Consider the following 18,046-nt stretch of genomic DNA (forward strand, 5'->3'; position numbering starts at 1 on the left):
AGCTTCGTCAGCATCGCTGTGCAGAAACTGCTAGCCTGGCTTGATAAAAGAGACCATTAGACTTATAAAGTTCCATAGCTTACAATGCAACTTTGTAAGTCTAAGTGCTTTGAAGATACACCTCTTTGTCATTTTTTTAAAAGTCTAAATGCTTTGAAAATATGCCTCTATGTCACATTGTAAGTCTAAGTGCTTTGAAAATATGCCTTTTGATATCCCATCCTTCTAAAAAAAAAGTCAGGGTGCTTTACATACTCAAAAATATAAAATATGGAAAAGAAAGCCAAATCACAAATAGGAAAGACTCGCTCAAATTCCATGCACACAATTAAAAACAATAATTATAAAAACTCACAACCTTAGTGTCTCCACAGACATCCCTATGCCGCCACCCCAGATCAGCTCCCCAGTGCAAAGACCTCTTGAAAACAAAATATGTTTTTAACTTCATCTTAATCTTTTGAAAAAGACTCTTCATCTCACCTCTAAAGGGATGTGAAGCGTCTGTTCACGCTTTCACGCTTTCCAAAAATAGAGGGACTAGGGGGCATGCGATGAAACTACAGTGTAGTACATTTAAAACAAATAGGAGAAACTTTTTCTTCACCCAACGCGTAATTAAACTCTGGAATTCGTTGCTGGAGAACGTGGTGAAGGCGGTTAGCTTGACAGAGTTTAAAAAGGGTTTGGACGGTTTCCTAAAGGACAAGTCCATAGACCGCTACTAAATGGACTTGGGAACAATCCACAATTTCGAGAATAACATATATAGAATGTTTGTACGTTTGGGAAGCTTGCCAGGTGCCCTTGGCCTGGATTGGCCACTGTCGGGGACAGGATGCTGGGCTTGATGGGCCTTTGGTCTTTTCCCAGTATGGCATTACTTATGTACTTATGAACCGGTTCAAAAGAACTGGCGTGTGCCAAAAAATTGCACAATCCCTAGTAGCTGTCAAGCAGGCGTGAAATAAGTCAGGAAGAGCCAAAAATGCTTACGTTTGGATCTTGCACCTAACTGTGGACACCAGAATTATGACCTCTGAACCCTGGTGTAAATGTTGGCACCCAAGTTAGGCGCACTGACCCAGTATTCTACAACTACATGTGCAAATTTTCAGAATGCCCCTCACATGCCCATGCTCCTCCCATAGTCACGCAACCTTTCGAACTACGTTCTATGGGAGTTAAGCACACCGCCTAATAGAATAGCGAGCACTCAGATACGTACGCAAATCTTATTTGGTGCCAATGATCAATAATTGATTGTTAGCGCCCAATTATTGCTGTTAATTAGCTCGCTAACCATTTAAGTTGCATGCACATCTCAGGATTGCACCCAGATTTGGGTGACCTTTATAGAATCTGGGGTCAATGTGCAGAAACAGGCTACTGTGCAACCGTGTTAAGGGCTTTTATGGTACTTTACCTATTTCCGTGCAGTAAAATGTGTGTCAACGAATCTTTCAAACTTTTTCTGCCAAGGGGCGTGACATGGGCCGAAAGCAGGAGTGGAAGCATTAGCCAGCTAGCACTAAGTTCTTCTGCATTAACGTGGAGCGGGTACCACGGTTTAGCAAAGTAACATAGTAGATGACGGCAGATAAAGAGCTGTATGGCCCATACAGTCTGCCCAACAACATAAATTCATAACATAAGGTATGATGTGTTACTACATATGTATACTTGATCTTGATTTGTCCTTGCCATTTTCAGGGCATAGACCATAGAAGTCTGCCCAGAACGGGCTTTGTTTCCAAATTACTGGTGTTGCAATCTAATAACCGCCAATCTTGTTTGGTTTCATGCCTTCTATACAGGATTCCTTTGTGTTTATCCCACGCGTTTCGGTTTTCATCTCCACCACCTCCTGCAGCAGGGAATTCCAGATATCTACCACCCTCACCGTGAAAAGTTATTTCATGATATTATTCCTGAGTCGGCCCCCCCTGCAACATCAATTCATGTCCTCTAGTTCTAGGTTTAATCTGAATGCTAACTCATGACCGGCAATACAAAATACTGAGAATGCCACTTCTTGATGTGCTAGTTTTGGGCTTGCTGTACAGGGCCAGGCCCGGGACAAGGCCGCCCCCCGGGGCCTCCCACCTGAGGTTGCCGGGCCCTTTCTCCACCCCCAGGCCCTCTGCACTGACCTTAAGCGCCTCACCTTCGAAAGCGCAGCAAGCAGCGGCAGACCACTCCTTCCTTCCGTGTCCCGCCCTCGCAGAAGTTACATCAGGTGAGGGCGGGACACGGAAGGAAGGAGTGGTCTGCCGCTGCTTGCTGCGCTTTCGAAGGTGAGGCGCTTAAATTCAATGCCAGGGAGCGATGGAGGGCGGGCGGGCCGGACTGCGGTGGCAGCGCCACCGGGCCCCCCCCCCCCCCAGAGGCCTGGGCCCAGGGAATTTTGTCCCCCCTGTCCCTCCCTCTCGGCGGTCCTGTTGCTGTGCATTCAAATTCTGCATTATAGCACATTAAGCCCAAAACGTAATGCACTTTGCGGCCCTTTTACTAAGCCACGTAAGGTTCCATGAGCGCCCAACGTACGTCAAAATGGAGTTACTGCCCAGCTACCATATGGCTCTTGCGGTAATTTCATTTTTGGTGCATGTCCGATACGCATGGCCGAAAAAAATCATTTTTATTTTCGGACATGCGTATCGGACGCACGCCAAATGGAAATTGCATGCGTAGGTCATTACCACCCAGTTACCGCATGAGACTTTACCGCTAGGTCAATGGCTGGTGGTAAGGTCGCGAGCCCAAAATGGGCGCGCAGCAATTTTGATTTTGCCACACGTCTGTTTTCGGCAAATATTTTAAAAAGGCATTTTTTACAGATGTGCTTGAAAACGATTCTGCGAGCGCCCAAAACCCGCACCTACACTACAGCAAGCTATTTTTCAGTGCACCTTAGTAAAAGGACCCCTTTAGTGGAAAGGTCCCTGAATAACATAAGCTCAATTATTCTCTTCAAATTTGCCTTCGGCACCTAACCATTTTACCTCTATTCAGAAAATCTAGACTGCCCCAATTTGATTGACCGCAAATTTTGTCCATTAGATTGTAAGCTCCTTTGAGCAGGGACTGTCCTTCTTTGTTAAACTGTACAGCGCTGCGTAACCCTAGTAGCGCTTTAGAAGTGTTAAGTAGTAGTAGATTACTTGCCTTGTGTGTTTTGTATTTTTTGGGTTATGGGTGGGAATTGTCCTTCCTGGTGTGGTGGGAATTGGTTCAGTGGGAATTGTCCTAGGTGGGAACTGATCTAGAACCGTCTTAGATTGTGAGCCCAATAGGGACAGAAAAAGTACTGTAAATAATATATGTAAACCACAGAAAGGCGGTATATCAAATCCATGACCCTACACCCTTTACCATCTATGCACCTAACTCACGTTAATGCAAGTTAATTTGTTAACAGACATTAATTAGTAAATAGTGCCCTGTGTTTGGCATATATTCAAGATGGAGACTCAACTGCATATAGAGTACCACAGGCAATACAAAAATGAAAAGTGGGTTAGAAAGAAAGCATCAACACTTCCCTGAGGTTTAAAGTCATATCCCTGAACCGACAGGTTTTATTCTGTTCGTACTGTCAGAATTTGTTGTTCAAGAGCTGCACGTTAACATGTGCTTGCAGCATTATTGAAAACATAGCTGCATGCTACTGGCCTTGTTGAAGCAACTTCCCAGAAAATGTGTAGCTAGACGAACATTGCACGTGTACCAAACTTACGCTCTTTGTTCACCCAAGGGGAAGATTGGAAAGTGACCAATGTAACGCCGATTTTTAAAAAGGGGTCCAGAGGTGATCTGGGAAATTACAGACCGGAGAGCCTGACGTCAGTGCTGGGCAAAATTTCAGAGACCATTATAAAGAACAAAATTACTGAGCATATACGTAAACACAGATTAATGAGACAAAGCCAACATGGATTTAGTGAAGAGAAATCTTACCTCACCAATCTACTACATTTCTTTGAAGAGGGTGAACAAGCGTGAATAAAGGTGAGCCGGTCAATATTGTATATCTGGATTTTCAAAGGGCATTTGACAAAGTACCTCATGAAAGACTCTAGAGGAATTTGGAGAGTCATGGGATAGGAGGTAGTGTTCTATTGTGGATTAAAAACTGGTTAAAATATAGAAAACAGAGTAGGGTTAAATGGCCAGTATTTCCAGCGGAGAAGGGTAGATAGTGGGGTTCCCCAGGGGTCTGTGCTGGGATTGCTGCTTAATATATTTATAAATGATCTAGACATGGGAGTAACTAGTGAGGTAATTAAACTTGCTGATGACACAAAGTTATTCAAAGTTGAAAAATTACAAGAGGACCTTTTGAGACTGGGCAGCCAAATGGCAGATGACGTTTAATGTGAGCAAGTGCAAAGTGATGCATGTGGGAAAGAGGAACCTGAACTATAGTTAAGTGATGCAAGGTTCCACATTAGGAGTCACCGATCAGGAAAAGGATCTAGGAGTCATCGCTGATGATACAATGAACCCCTCTGCTCAGTGTGCAGCAGTAGCAAAGAAAGCAAATAGAATGTTAGGTATTATTAGGAAAGGAATGGAAAATAAAAATGAGGATGTTATAATGGTGCGACCGCATCTTGAATACTGTGTGCAATTCTGGTCGCCGCATCTCAAAAAAGATATAATGGAATTAGAAGAGGTACAGAGAAGGACGACAAAAATTATAAAGGAGATGGGAAAGGCTGAAGTGGTCAGGGCCTTTCAGCTTGGAGAAAAGGCGGCTGAGGGGAGATATGATAGAGGTCTATAAAATAATGAGTGGAGTTTAACGGGCAGATGTGAAGCGTCTGTTTACGCTTTCCAAAAATACTAGGACTAGGGGGCATGCGATGAAGCTACAATGTAGTAAATTTAAAACGAATCGGAGAAAATGTTTCTTCACTCAATGTGTAATTAAACTCTGGAATTCGTTGCCAGAGAATGTGGTAAAGGCGGTTAGCTTAGCGGAGTTTTAAAAAGGTTTGGACAGCTTCCTAAAGGAAAAGTCCATAGACCATTATTAAATGGACTTGGGGAAAATCCACTATTTCTGGGATAAGCAGTATAAAATGTTTTGTACTTTTTGGGGATCTTGCCAGGTATATGTGATCTGGATTGGCCACTGTTGGAAACAGGATGCTGGGCTTGATGGACCTTTGGTCTTTCCCAGTATGGCAATACTTATGTACTTATGTACCTCCTAGACCTTCCAGCTGTGCACGCCAAAACTCTAATTCTAAACGAACTTCCCAATCATCAATTCATATAGTGCACTTTTCTGCCACATTAACATCACAACCAATCCATCTCAGCTGTGAAATCTGATCAGTCTCTCTCTAAAAAAAAAACTGATCATGTTGCCTGTGGTGAACAGCCAGGCTGAGAAATTGCATGTAAACTTCCTGCTTCTGGAAGATATCATCAGAACGGTTGTGCCCGTTGCTAGGAAAGCTTAAGTTTAATCATGAAATTTAACACGGTTTAAGTCAATGTAAGTGGCAGTCCCAGGATCTGACCTGTATACTTACAGCACACACAGGCAGTAGACTCCTGGGATACTCTCGCTGTCTCGAAGTAAATAGCTGCCATCCTTCCCTGCATCTGTCAATACCTTCTCCACAGCTTCCCGGCTGACCTTCCCATGGTAAACTGATATGGACTCCATTTCTAAACAGAACAACCCAATGTTGCACGCTGGGCCAAAGCCAGGATGACTCAAGGCTGGAGCCCTCAAACTGAGAATAGCTCAGGAGAGAAGCTGCACATAAAATCAAAACAGGCTGATTTAACAGGATATCTCACACAGAGGAGCAAACAGGAACTGCTTCACACCAAGAATGCATAGCCTTTACACGACACCTATCTTACAAAGCATAAATGTGACAGCCTTTACTGGTAGGAGCTGTAGAAATGCATGAATGTGTAATTCTCTGAAGTATTGGCAGTCAGTGAGGAAACAGAACACGAAACTTTGATTGTCATCTAGCGCTGCAAGGATTAAGGTCAGAACACCGATTACTAAATATTTCCACGTCTAGATGGATAAGGTTGCTGTTTGTTTCTGGATTTTGTGCCATTGTAGTCCAATGAAGTCAAAAAGAATAATGACCTGTATTTGAGCTTTAGAAAATGTTGAAGCTAATTGTACTATTCAAAGGGTTTAGGCTCACAACTGAGAGTTAGGCTTTCATTTGGAAGGGCTGAGTGTTCCTAAATTTATGCTTTTGGTTTCACTAAGCACCTAAACTTAGGAGCCTAGAAAGAGGGTTGCAACAAGGGCAGATTTAAGGCCGTGAAAAAAAGATAGGTATTTGCTGCTGATTTTAAGCAGTAGGGACGAGAATCTATATATCACGGCCTAAAAAGTCAGCGCTGAAACAAAATACACTTATGCATGCGGTTTATAGAATACGCTGAGCGCCCGTCTGCATGACTAAAAGCTTGGTGTAAATGCTGGTGCTTAAATTAGGCGCGGACTGGGCGTATTCTATAATGACGCGCTTAGATTTTAGAAATGCCCACGCCCTGCCCGTGGCCACACCCACTTTTCAACTAGGCGACTTACAATTTACGCAGCTCATGTTATAGAATATGCTTAGACAGTTCTGCATGTAAATTTTAATGAATGCCAATTACTACTACTAATAGCATTTATATAGCGCTACCAGACGCACATAGTGCTGAGCATTTGACATAGAGAGACAGTCCCTGCTCAAAGAGCTTACAATCTAGGTAAAACAGACAGACAAGACATTGCGGGCAAGGGAATCACAGAGTAAAGAGGAACAGGGGAGGAGGAGGGCAAATGAGTAGGGTTAGGAGCCAAAGGCAGCAGTGAAAAGGTGAGCCTTCAGCTTAGACTTAAAAACAGGTAGAGATGGAGCTAGACGTATGGGCTCGGGAAGACGATTCCAGGCATAAGGTGCAGCAACATAAAAGGAACGAAGTCTGGAGTTAGCGGTGGAGGAGAAGGGGGACAACAAGAGAGACTTGCTCAGAGAGCGGAGTTCACGGGGAGGAATGTAGGGAGAGCTGAGAGAGGAGAGGTAACGAGGGGTCATAGAGTGGATGCATTAGTGTCAATAATTGCTTGTTAATTAGGCAATTATCAGCATTGATTGACTTGTTAACCAATTAAGTTGTGCACACAAATCCAGAATAGGATCGGATTTGTGCGCGCCACTTAAGTTGTATTATATAGAATCTGGGGAGTAGGCAAATAAATTAGGGAAGTGGCTACTTAAGGTAATCAAACATGTTATTTGCTCATTAACCTACATTAAATGGCAATAATGTGTGTTATATTAACATCATGCGCAATAGTTTAGGTTACCACATGAAATTAATAATGAATGCAAAGCATGCAACTGCTCATTATTATGTAAATCAAATAATACAGCTGGAGTCAGGGAGGGAGGCATATAACAAGGGTCTGAAGTTGAAGAGGGGGGATCAGACCAGGGGGATAGGTAGACGAGGGGTGTTAATAGACATACAGTTTGCATAAAATAACATTACTCTTGTACATATCTAGAAGTTAGTTTGGAATTTGTTGTAAAGTAAGTCAGCTATAACAGGTTAAATATTTGCGAGGCATCGGGTGGGGGAGGTAGAGGTTGGGTCGGTTGGGTGGGGGGGGGGGGGGAAGGAGGAAAATTTTGGACAATAACAGACAGTGGGAAGCACATAGTTGTATTTGTGTTATATTAATGTTGCAGTGCCTGCTCTGTCTGTATTTTATGTGGAGGAGTGGCCTAGCGGTTAGGGTGGTGGACTTTGGTCCTGGGGAACTGAGGAACTGAGTTCGATTCCCACTTCAGGCACAGGCAGCTCCTTGTGACTCTGGGCAAGTCACTTAACCCTCCATTGCCCCATGTAAGCCACATTGAGCCTGCCATGAGTGGGAAAGCGCAGGGTACAAATGTAACAAAAATAAAATAGATACTATTGGAGATTCTACATGGAATGTTGCTATTCCACTAGCTGTGCAGGCTTCTGTTTCTGTGAGTCTGACGTCCTGCACATATGTGCAGGACGTCAGACTCACAGAAACAGAAGCCTGCGCGGCCACATTGGTGATCTGCAAGGGCCGACTTCTACATGGAATGTTGCTAGTGGAATAGCAGCATTCCATGTAGAACCTCGGAACAGTGGAGGAGTGGCCTAGTGGTTAGGGTGGTGGACTTTGGTCCTGGGGAACTGAGGAACTGAGTTCGATTCCCACTTCAGGCACAGGCAGCTCCTTGTGACTCTGGGCAAGTCACTTAACCCTCCATTACCCCAGGTAAGCTGCATTGAGCCTGCCATGAGTGGGAAAACACGGGGTACAAATGTAACAAAAATAAAATAAATACAGCTGGAGTTATTCTTTGTACTTTTACTGCCTGGAAGCATCAGGCCACTAACCCATAGCCGAGTGCTCCTAAGTAGCATCGTAAAGGGATGCAGTAGACCTTGTTCTCCTCTTCTGAAGAGACCTCTCCCCCAAAGATCTTCCTATGAAACACCCCTCTGTAGAGCCCCCCTCCCCCTGACCTACTCCTAATCTCTGGTGGTCTTGGCAGTTCCAGGGCAGAGTAGTTAGTTCTTAATCAGTTCTGCCCCTGTGAGTGCCAGGTTCAAAATGCCACTGGTGACCCCTAGCAGCAGTCTCACGGTACTACCTCTAGGTATCAAGCTGCCATGTAAGGAATGGGGAAAGAGGGAAACAAGGTCTACTCGGACCCTTTTAAGATGCCGCCTGGATGCATCAGGCTTCCAAGCAGGATGAATAACACATCTTAGTGACTCCTAAAGTAAACTAAAGTAGAGTAAAAGACCAACATTTACTGCACTTTAGTAATTATCCCCCACCCCCCAAATTAGGCTCCTAAATGTAGGGAAACAAATGGCAGGCCTAAATTTAGGAGCATAACTTTTTAGAATTCTAACCTTTGATTTAGGCTTATAATTTGGCTGAAAATAAGGAACAAAGAAATCCTGGGCTCAAGGACCCACTGTCATCATGCCTCCCTCCCGGGGCCGATGTCACCTCCGCTTTGTCCTGGACGATTCCGCAACTCAACTCCAGCACACCTGGCTTGGTGAGATTCTCTTTAGTAACGCCAAGGTATGGTCCATCTCCAAACACAAATAGTTTATGGGGGCTGCAATTCCCCTAGTTTCCAAAATGCATCTTCTTTCTTATAGCTCAGTAATGTCCCTCCAGATCTTGAGTCAGGTGTTACTGACTCCCTCTGGGCCGCACCCAGCAAGCACAAAAAACCCCTTCCCTACGGCCTACTGGGTCTAATTTGCTTTTCAGTTTTTAGGAATTTAAGCAACCCCCCCCCCCCCCCCCATGGGCCCCAAATCTCATTGATTCCCACAGAATGCAGTTCTTCTGGAGATTGTTTTTTAAATACCACAGTTCACTGTTTCAAGCTCAAACCTCTTTTCCGTCACCTCTCCTTCATACAGAGGTTGAAGGGACCCCCCTCCCTTACTACCAGCTTCTAGCACCTGTATTCCACACACATGGGCCAGGTTTCAGCTGCTCAGCACAAATACCAGCTTCTGTAGAGAGAGCTTCACCAAGACTTCCCTTTTCACACGTCCAGAGTTCCTGCTATCAAGCACTCTTCCACTTCCCACCCAAGCTAGAAAATAGGGTTGTTATAAACCCTTTTAGCCTTTTCCCTTGTACCTGAGCCAGGGCAGAGATATCCTTAGGTTCAATCCCAGCCGTTTCTCCCCCTTGGGACGACTCAACTCCTGCCCCTGGCTGCCAGTCCATCAGCTCTTCTCCTTGGGTATCTCCCAGCTGTCCCAAATCCTCCTGATTAGCATCTCTGAACCAGTCCCCTCCCTCCTCACCAGGAGCCTGAGACCTGTAGTTCTTGCTTCTCTTCCTAATAGGATCTGGAGTTTTATCCAGAGGCTCTTGGGAACTGTAGTCTTCCTCAATCTCAGAGGAAATAAGCTGCTTGTATCCCTGAGGAGGGGCAGGACATCTACCCCAGGGAACCTGGGATTTGTAGTTTTTTAAGTTTTCAGGGAGACATTTTCCCTTCCTGCTACTTTCCCTGGCAACTTCCTCACCTATTACCCTGGAATCCTCACACCCACCCAAAATTGCAAGAAAAATGATGAAGGGGATGGGATGACTTCACTATGAGGAAAGGCTAAAGAAGCTAAGGTTCTTCAGCTTGGAGAAGAGATGGCTGAGAGGATAGACATCTATAAAATCCTGAGAGGAGTGCAATGGGTAGACGTGAATCGCTTGTTTACTCTTTCAAAAAATACTAGGACTAGGAGATATGCAATGAATCTTCTATGTAATATATTTAAAACAAATTAGAGAAAATATTTCTTCACTCAAAGAGTAAATAAGCTCTGTAATTATTGCCAGAAATATGGCAAAAGTGGTTAGCAAGTTCCGAAAAGAAATGTGCATAAATCCTTATTACGGTGGACTTGAGAAATTCCACTACTCGCTCCTGGGGCAAGCAGCACAAATTATTTCACTCTTTTGGGGTCTTACCAGGTACCTTTAACCTGCATTAGCCACTGTTGGAAACAGGATACCGGGCTTGATGGACCTTTGGTCTGTCCCAGTATGGCAGTGCTTATGTACTTCTGCTGTTCAAAAAGTCATTGTATTGAGGCCAGCCTGGTGGCTCAACAGCAGAGTTGCATGCTGCCACGCAGAGGGACCTGGATTCAATTCTTGGCTCATGTCTTACACTGCTGAAGTTAACCAGGATTGGGAATGCTGTGATAATGTGATAGCAACCCCTGGTAGCTGGATTTAGGATCCATAATTGCAGGGCTCTGGAAAGGGCCTGGGGTATGGCTCCTGTCCAAGAAATGTTGCTTCACTGAATGGACTAAAGTAAATTTGAGGTGATATACAAATGCAGAAATTCTTAAGTTGTTGCAAATAAAAATTCATGGAGAGCAATTCTATGACGAATGTCTATGTGGACCTTTTATATATACTGTCCTTTAAAGAATACTAGGATAACCAGATATATATGCACGCATGCGGCTAGGTGCGAGCACTTTTACCAGCCACAGAGCTGGTGTAAATAATCATGCTTAGATTCGGGATATACGCACATATCCCCTAATTCTGTAAAACTTGCGCACAAATGTGGGCAAATGCCAATTTGCACATGCATTTTAATTGAATAAGAAGCTAATTAGCACCAATAATTAGCACTTTTACAAGCCATTATTGGCACTAATTAGAGTTAATTGATGGGTACACACCTAAATTTTAAGTGTGGCCCAAAATTGGGGTGCAGAAATGGGAGAGTCATGGGTGTTATGGCGTGGATCAGGAATGTGGTTTTGAGTTGCATGCATAGTTATAAAATATGGGTGCTGCACGTATAAAATTAGATATGGACATTTGCACCATGTTTTTGTTGGTGCAAATGGCAGCGCCTATATTTATGCATGACCCCTGGGCGTAAGCGCTATTCTATAAACTGCGCCTAGCGTTAAGTGCAGTTTATTGAATATTGCTTTTTTTTTTTGCACCAATTTTTTTTTATCCATATATAGTATTCTATCAGCTATTCATATCCCCACTTACATGCTACTCAGACTCTGCCCATGTGAATGCCCACCTGCAAAGTACACGCTATTGAAGATACCTGTGTATTTATAGAATAACTCATAGCAGAATAGTTGGCATTTCCTTATTGTCTGGCTGCACCATTCTGAATAAGTGAGTGTTATCCCTTCCTACCAGCAGATGGAGGTAGAGAAAAAAAACTGATCTTCACCGGTATAACCTCATAATGCTCAATAGAAATCTCCAGCATTTTTCTCTACCTCAGCAGATGGTAGGGTGTTCAGACTGGTGCTCCTGGTCCCTTGGTGAGCTCCCTGCTCTGCTGGCCGAGGCCATACAGTGAGGTTGAGCCTAACAGTTGCTCCCAGGTTACCCAGTCCCTGGACCGGACCTAGTTAAGCATGACTCCACTGTCCCCAGTCACACTTTTTAGCGTCCACTGGGTGAGGCATTGGCTCAGTCCTGCAACACCCTGCCTGAAAGATATGGGTCCCAATACCCCTCCCCACTTTACCCTTACACCCTGTTTAGGTGTTTTTTCCTCAGGCTGCCCCTGCAGCTCCCAGGCATTTACAAAATATTCTGATCTGTTTTGCTTGATTTAGTTTTACTCCCCCCTCTGCAAGGAATAAAGCTACTTGAGTAAAACAAAAAAAAATGGCACCCAGAGAACAGGGGAATAGCGGAGAATGTGTATGAATTTCATTTCTAGCTACTGGCAATTCCCTGCAAGGATCAGGTATAAACTGATTGTTCTCCTTATGTGCCAAAGTCACAGAAAAATTAACTTTTCAGTTTAAAAGATTATCACACTTTTTTTTTAACATTGTAGAACTGCAGTAAGCATTTCTTCTGGCAAATACTTTGAGTGAAATATGCTGAAATATCTCTTTAAAAAGTTTTCTGCAGTTGTACATTGTATACATAGGAATAAAAATCATTAAAAATGTAAAAGAACTGTAAATTATTACCGGATAATTACAGCTTCTACTATTTTTTTGGCTAGTTCCTTTTTTTTAGTTAATAATAGAGTGTGCTATGTAATTATGCCACCCACTGTTTTTCAGGCTGACTACCTCTTTTAGAATCACGAATTAAGTAAATTTGACTACAGTCAAAGAAACAGAAGGGATCTACTCCTAACATATTTGGATGCTTAAATTAATTTTTCATCAAATATTTTTAACAGAGTTTAAGAGGCCATGGGAGAAGCACTGAGGACTCAGACAAAAAAGCAGGGGCTATGAGAAAAACAGCGAACTGGGCATAATTGACAGGCCATGTGGTCCTTATGTGCTCTCTCTCTCTCTCTTCTTGGAGTGGAGTAGCAGTCTAAAGTCCTCTGGGGACAGGAAAATACCTACAGTAACTGAAATGCAGCTCACCTTGAGCTACCAATGAAAAGACATGAACTAAATACTACCAACATCATAAGATCCCTCTCATTGGCATGTGTCTCACTATTACCATCAGCTCTCTGACTTCATAGCTATGTGTCTCTGTGGAAACATTTAGACCCCTTCATAAAGAAACAACGTAGAAAGAGAAGAAAGGAAAAATGAACTGAATTTGGGTAACTGACAAATTGGGAAGGATTGAAAGGAACAGAACAGGAGTGTAGCCAGACCTACCATTTCGGGTGGCCCTTCCCACCTCCGTGCTTACATACATTTTTTTAACTTTTTCCTCTGCCCCTGCGTCCCATCTCCCTCTCTTTCTTCCCATCCACCCCCTCTGCTCCTTCTCACATATCATCATCTTTCTCCTCCACATCCCGGCATCTGCCTCTCCCCCGGTCCAGCATCTACCCGTCTCTCTCTCTCTCTCTGACCCCCCCCCCCCAGGATGATTTACCTCCAAGCTGTTGCTGGCACCTATTCTTGTAGGCAACCTGCGCCAGCCCTGCAGGCCTTTGTCTACTGCATCCTCACTAGTGAAGAAACAGGAAGTGATATCATTGAGGGCGGGTCGTGGTAGAGAGAAGCCTGCAGGGCCAGCGCAGGTTACTTACAGGAATCGCTGCAGGCGATGGCTTGAATGTAGACTGGGGGGGCGGAAGGTTCAAAGAGAGATGGGCAGATGCCATGCCTCCAGCGGAGAAGAGAAAGAGAGAGGATGAGGCACCACCAATGAGGTGTTTTGGGGGCCACTAAACTGGGTGGGCCTGTGCCCATAAAGGCCCAACCCTAGCTACACCACTGGAAGAGAACGGCAAAGACATGCCAAAAGAAATGTGTTAATGGGATGATGAAGTACCTGTATACAATATGTAAGCCGCATTGAGCTGCCATGAGTGGGAAGTGCGGGGTACAAATGTAACAAAATAAAAATTAAAAAAAATAAAAATGTGCACTGAGCGCGAGTTTTATAATGATAGTTCGACACAAAACTGCTGTAATAGCAATACTAGTATAAGTGCATATGTGGTAGTACTTATGCCAGGTCAAAGGTTGGTGCAAGCGGTCACGCCTACTGGTAGGCAATTATTAGACACATAATTGATAGTATTCTATAACCTGCGTGCTTAACTACCTGATTCTTTCCCCTTGAATTTCAGTATGCAACTCATAGAATAGTGACAAAGGCAGCTGCACATGTAACTGCTAATTCATGCCAATTAGCACCAATTAGAGTCATTTATAGACAATAATTCACTGTTAACTCCAATCAACAGGCAATTATTGAATTAGGTTGTACTATGAAGATGAGGTTTCTGTTCCCGCTTTTCAGCAGGCCTCACTGGCCTGTGGCCTCTGAACAGAACTCCAATCAGTCTCTTCCTAACCAGCATCCTGAGCAATCTCACCTCAAGCTCCTGGGCCCCTTGTTCACTCACAGTGAGCTGATTCTCAGTATGCAAATTGTATGCAGATCGCATGTTACCCTTTCTCGCTCAGGGTGACCTGGTTCTCCAGAGGCAAAAATTAAACAGGTCTCAACAACAGCATATTCCTCAGCCCATTCTTTATTCCAGCCCCTGGGCACACTTCTTCTAGCTTAAATCTTTTATACATTCCCATATCTTCACACTGAGCCTCCCCACACAGATACCTGGGCTCAGTACTAACTCCAATACTTTGGGGACTTCAAACCCCAGGCTTTGCAGCCTGCTTCTCAGTACTTGACACCAGGGGCGTAGCCAGCCTTCCGTGGGAGAGGGGTCCGAGCCCGGGGGGAGGGGGCACATTTTAGCCCTCCCCCCGGCGCCGCCCCCCCCACCGCCGACATTGCCGCCCCCCCTCCCGCCGCGAACCCGCCGCCGCTGCAGCCTACCTTTACTTTTGCTGGCGGGGGATCCCACTCCCCGCCAGCCGACGTCTTCTTCTTAGTCGCTTCCCGCTCTTCAATTTGTTTGCTGACGTCCTGCACGTTGTACGTGCAGGACGTCAGACTCAGAGAACAGAACTGTTCTCTGAGTCTGACGTCTTGCACGTATAATTACGTGCAGGACGTCAGCAAACAAATTGAAGTGCAGGAAGGACTGAGAAGACGTCGGCTGGCGGGGAGTGGGATCCCCCGCCAGCAAAAGTAAAGGTAGGCGGCGGCGGGGGCGGGTTCGCCGGGAGGGGGGTCCTGGGGTGAATCTGCGGGGGCCCCGGCCCCCTCAGGCCCCACGTAGCTACGCCACTGCTTGACACACACAGTCCTTCCTTGGAACACACAGTTCTACTTCTTCTTCGGACACACAGTCCTGGACACCCAGTCCTTCCTTCTTTGGACACATAGTCCTTTCTGTGAACACACAGTTCCTCTAAGTATTGAGGCTACATAGTCCAACACTAATGCTTTAGGGACTTCTTACCCCAGCCTGTTTTTCTTCCTTAAGCACACAGTCCACCAGAAGTCCATAGGGTTCAGCCAGTTCTTTCCAGGGAGATTCTCTTTCTTCAGCTACCAGCTCCCTTTTCTTCCTTTCACAACTCAGGTAGGGTATAAAAGTGGTTAATAGCTAAACAGGACCCAGCCCATAACCGCCTGCACCTGTAGCCATCCCAGGACTCTCCCCGGTCCTAGCAACCTCCACCTATCCCGGCCCCTAGTGGCTCACCCGGACATCCTGGACATTTTTAGGGGAACAGCACCATCTAGGGGCCTGCCCAGGATAGGACCACCTCTTATTCTTCACAGTATGCACAACTGACCTTATTCTGTAAATTGTGTATGCAACTTTGCACACTAAAGCATAAAGTTGGGCGTTCAAGTTTATAAAACTAGAGGAATACTGTACACAAGCAGGAAGAGGGGAAAAAAAGGAGAAACCAAAAGATGACTGAGGAAAAAGAAGCAAAAATGGGGAGATAAAGAGGAAAAAATACAGAGAAAAAGCAAGGTAGAAAAGACAGAGCTGTGAGAATTGGAAATAGACAAAGTCCAAAAAGGCTTAAGCAAAGAAGGAATGGTAGGAAAAAGGAGAAAGAGAGAAACTAAGCTAAAACATAGAGAATGAAAATTGGACAGAGACAAAACTGTAGAAGAGAGAAGGATGAAAAATTTGGGAAAGAATGGATTGGGAGAATAGTGCAAACTGAAGAAGAATAAAATAAATGCGAAACAAAAGCTATTGTGTTCTCCTCAGTTATATTTATGTAATGTTTTGCAACTGCAATAACAAGTTTATAAAAGAGAAAAATGATGAAGGAGAGAGAGAAAGGAAAAAGCAAAGAAAGGAGGACAGAGAAAAAAAATGGAAGAAGTGTATAGAGAAAGAGGAAGCATAAGTGCAAAAGAAAGATGGTGCACAGAAAGGAAGTGGATAAAGAAATGTCGTCAGGGGAAAGCACCTGCAGGGTTCAAACCTGGGACAGCTCAAAGGAAGCAGGGTTAAAGCCTAATTTACAGTTACAATTACATGAAATTCTTTTGACTTTTAAGCCTGAGGCAGAAGACTTGGGAGTTATCCACAGACGCCCTGGTTATATTGGTAGTCAAGAGATCTTCTATTTAGAGACTGGTTTTCAACCTCACCTACGACCCCTTTTACCAAGCTGCAGCAAAAGGGGGCCGGTGTGAGTTTTACATGAGCATCGAGGCACCCTTTTACGCATCTGGTAAAAGGGAAGTCTCGCTTTCCTACAGGAAATGGCCGGGCGGCAAGTAAAGCATTTCCGGGGGAGCCCTTACCGCAGTGGCGTACCAAGGGGGGGGCGGTGGGGGCGGTCCGCCCCGGGTGCCAGTGGGTGGGGGGTGCTCCGCTCCCGCCGCCTCCCATGGCCGTTCCCGCGGTGCCGCACATTAAAAAAAACCGGCGAAGCAGCGTCGCAGGCAGCGCCTCGCGCCCTGCTTGTAAAAAAAAAAAAAATCTAATCTCCTTCCTTCTCCTCCTCGTCTTGACGTCGACTCGGGCCTTCCAATCAATTTGATTGGAAGGCCCGAGTCGACGTCAAGACGAGGAGAAGGAAGGTAATTTGATTTTTTTTTTACAAGCACGGCACGAGGCGCTGCCTGCGACGCTGCTTCGCCGGTTTTAACGGGACTGAGGTGGGGAAGGAGAGGGGCAAAAGGGACTCAGGTGGGGGTGTTCAGAGGGGAGAAGGGGACTGGGGTGGGGGTCTCAGACAGGGGAGGGGAGAAGGGGACTGGGGTGGGGATCTCAGACAGGGGAGAAGGGAAGGGGAGGGGAGAAGGGGACTGGGGTGGGGGTGTTCAGAGGGGAAAAGGGGAGGGGAGAAGGGGACTGGGGTGGGGGTCTTCAGAGGGGAGAAGGGGACTGGGGTGGGGATCTCAGACAGGGGAGGGGAGAAGGGGACTGGGGTGGGGATCTCAGAGGGGAGAAGGGGACTGGGGTGGGGGTGTTCAGAGGGGAAAAGGGGAGGGGAGAAGGGGACGGGTGGGGATCTCAGAGGGGAGAAGGGAAGGGGAGGGGAGAAGGGGACTGGGGTGGGGGTGTTCAGAGGAGAGAAGGGGACTGGGGTGGGGGTCTCACAGGGGAGGGGAGAAGGGGACTGGGGTGGGGGTGTTCAGAGGGGAGAAGGGGTCTGGAACTGGGGGCTGAAAAAAGGGGCAGAGAGAGAGAGGGGACAGATCCTAGATGGAAGGGGGAGCGAGAGGGAGGGCAGACCCTGGATTGATGGGAGAGGGAGGGCAAATGGTGGATTGAAGGGGCAGAGAGAAAGGGCAGTCAGTGGATGGAAGGGACGGCAGAGAGGGCAGACACTGGATGGCAGAGAGAGAGAGAGAGAGTGAAGACAGATGCTGGATGGAAGGAAGACGGTGAAAAGAAGATGAGGAAAGCAGAAACCAGAGACAACAAACTGGTAATAAAATATATTTTTTTATTTTTTTTGCTTTAGGATAAAGTATTGTAGATGTGTTAAATGTTTATAATAGAACATGTAAATAAGGTAATCTTTTTATTGGACTAATTTTAATACATTTTGACTAACTTTCGGAGAACAAAACCCCCTTCCTCAGGTCAGGATAAGATACTGTAACAGCACTATACTGTACTGACCCGAGGACAGAGGT

At 45.4% G+C, this 18,046-nt stretch overlaps 1 protein-coding gene across 1 annotated transcript in view; it reads right to left on the bottom strand.

Moving 5' to 3' along the window:
* SH2D1A (SH2 domain containing 1A) overlaps positions 1 to 5,752 on the bottom strand; it is a 59,159-nt gene extending 53,407 nt beyond the window's left edge. The window contains exon 1 of the mRNA XM_030209467.1: positions 5,547 to 5,752. Within this exon, the coding sequence (XP_030065327.1) occupies positions 5,547 to 5,683 (137 nt within the window). The 5' untranslated portion in view covers positions 5,684 to 5,752. The remainder of the gene's footprint in view (positions 1 to 5,546) is intronic.
* Positions 5,753 to 18,046: the final 12,294 nt, after the last annotated feature.

Source organism: Microcaecilia unicolor, chromosome 7, assembly GCF_901765095.1.
Source record: "Microcaecilia unicolor chromosome 7, aMicUni1.1, whole genome shotgun sequence".
Taxonomy (NCBI): domain Eukaryota; kingdom Metazoa; phylum Chordata; class Amphibia; order Gymnophiona; family Siphonopidae; genus Microcaecilia; species Microcaecilia unicolor.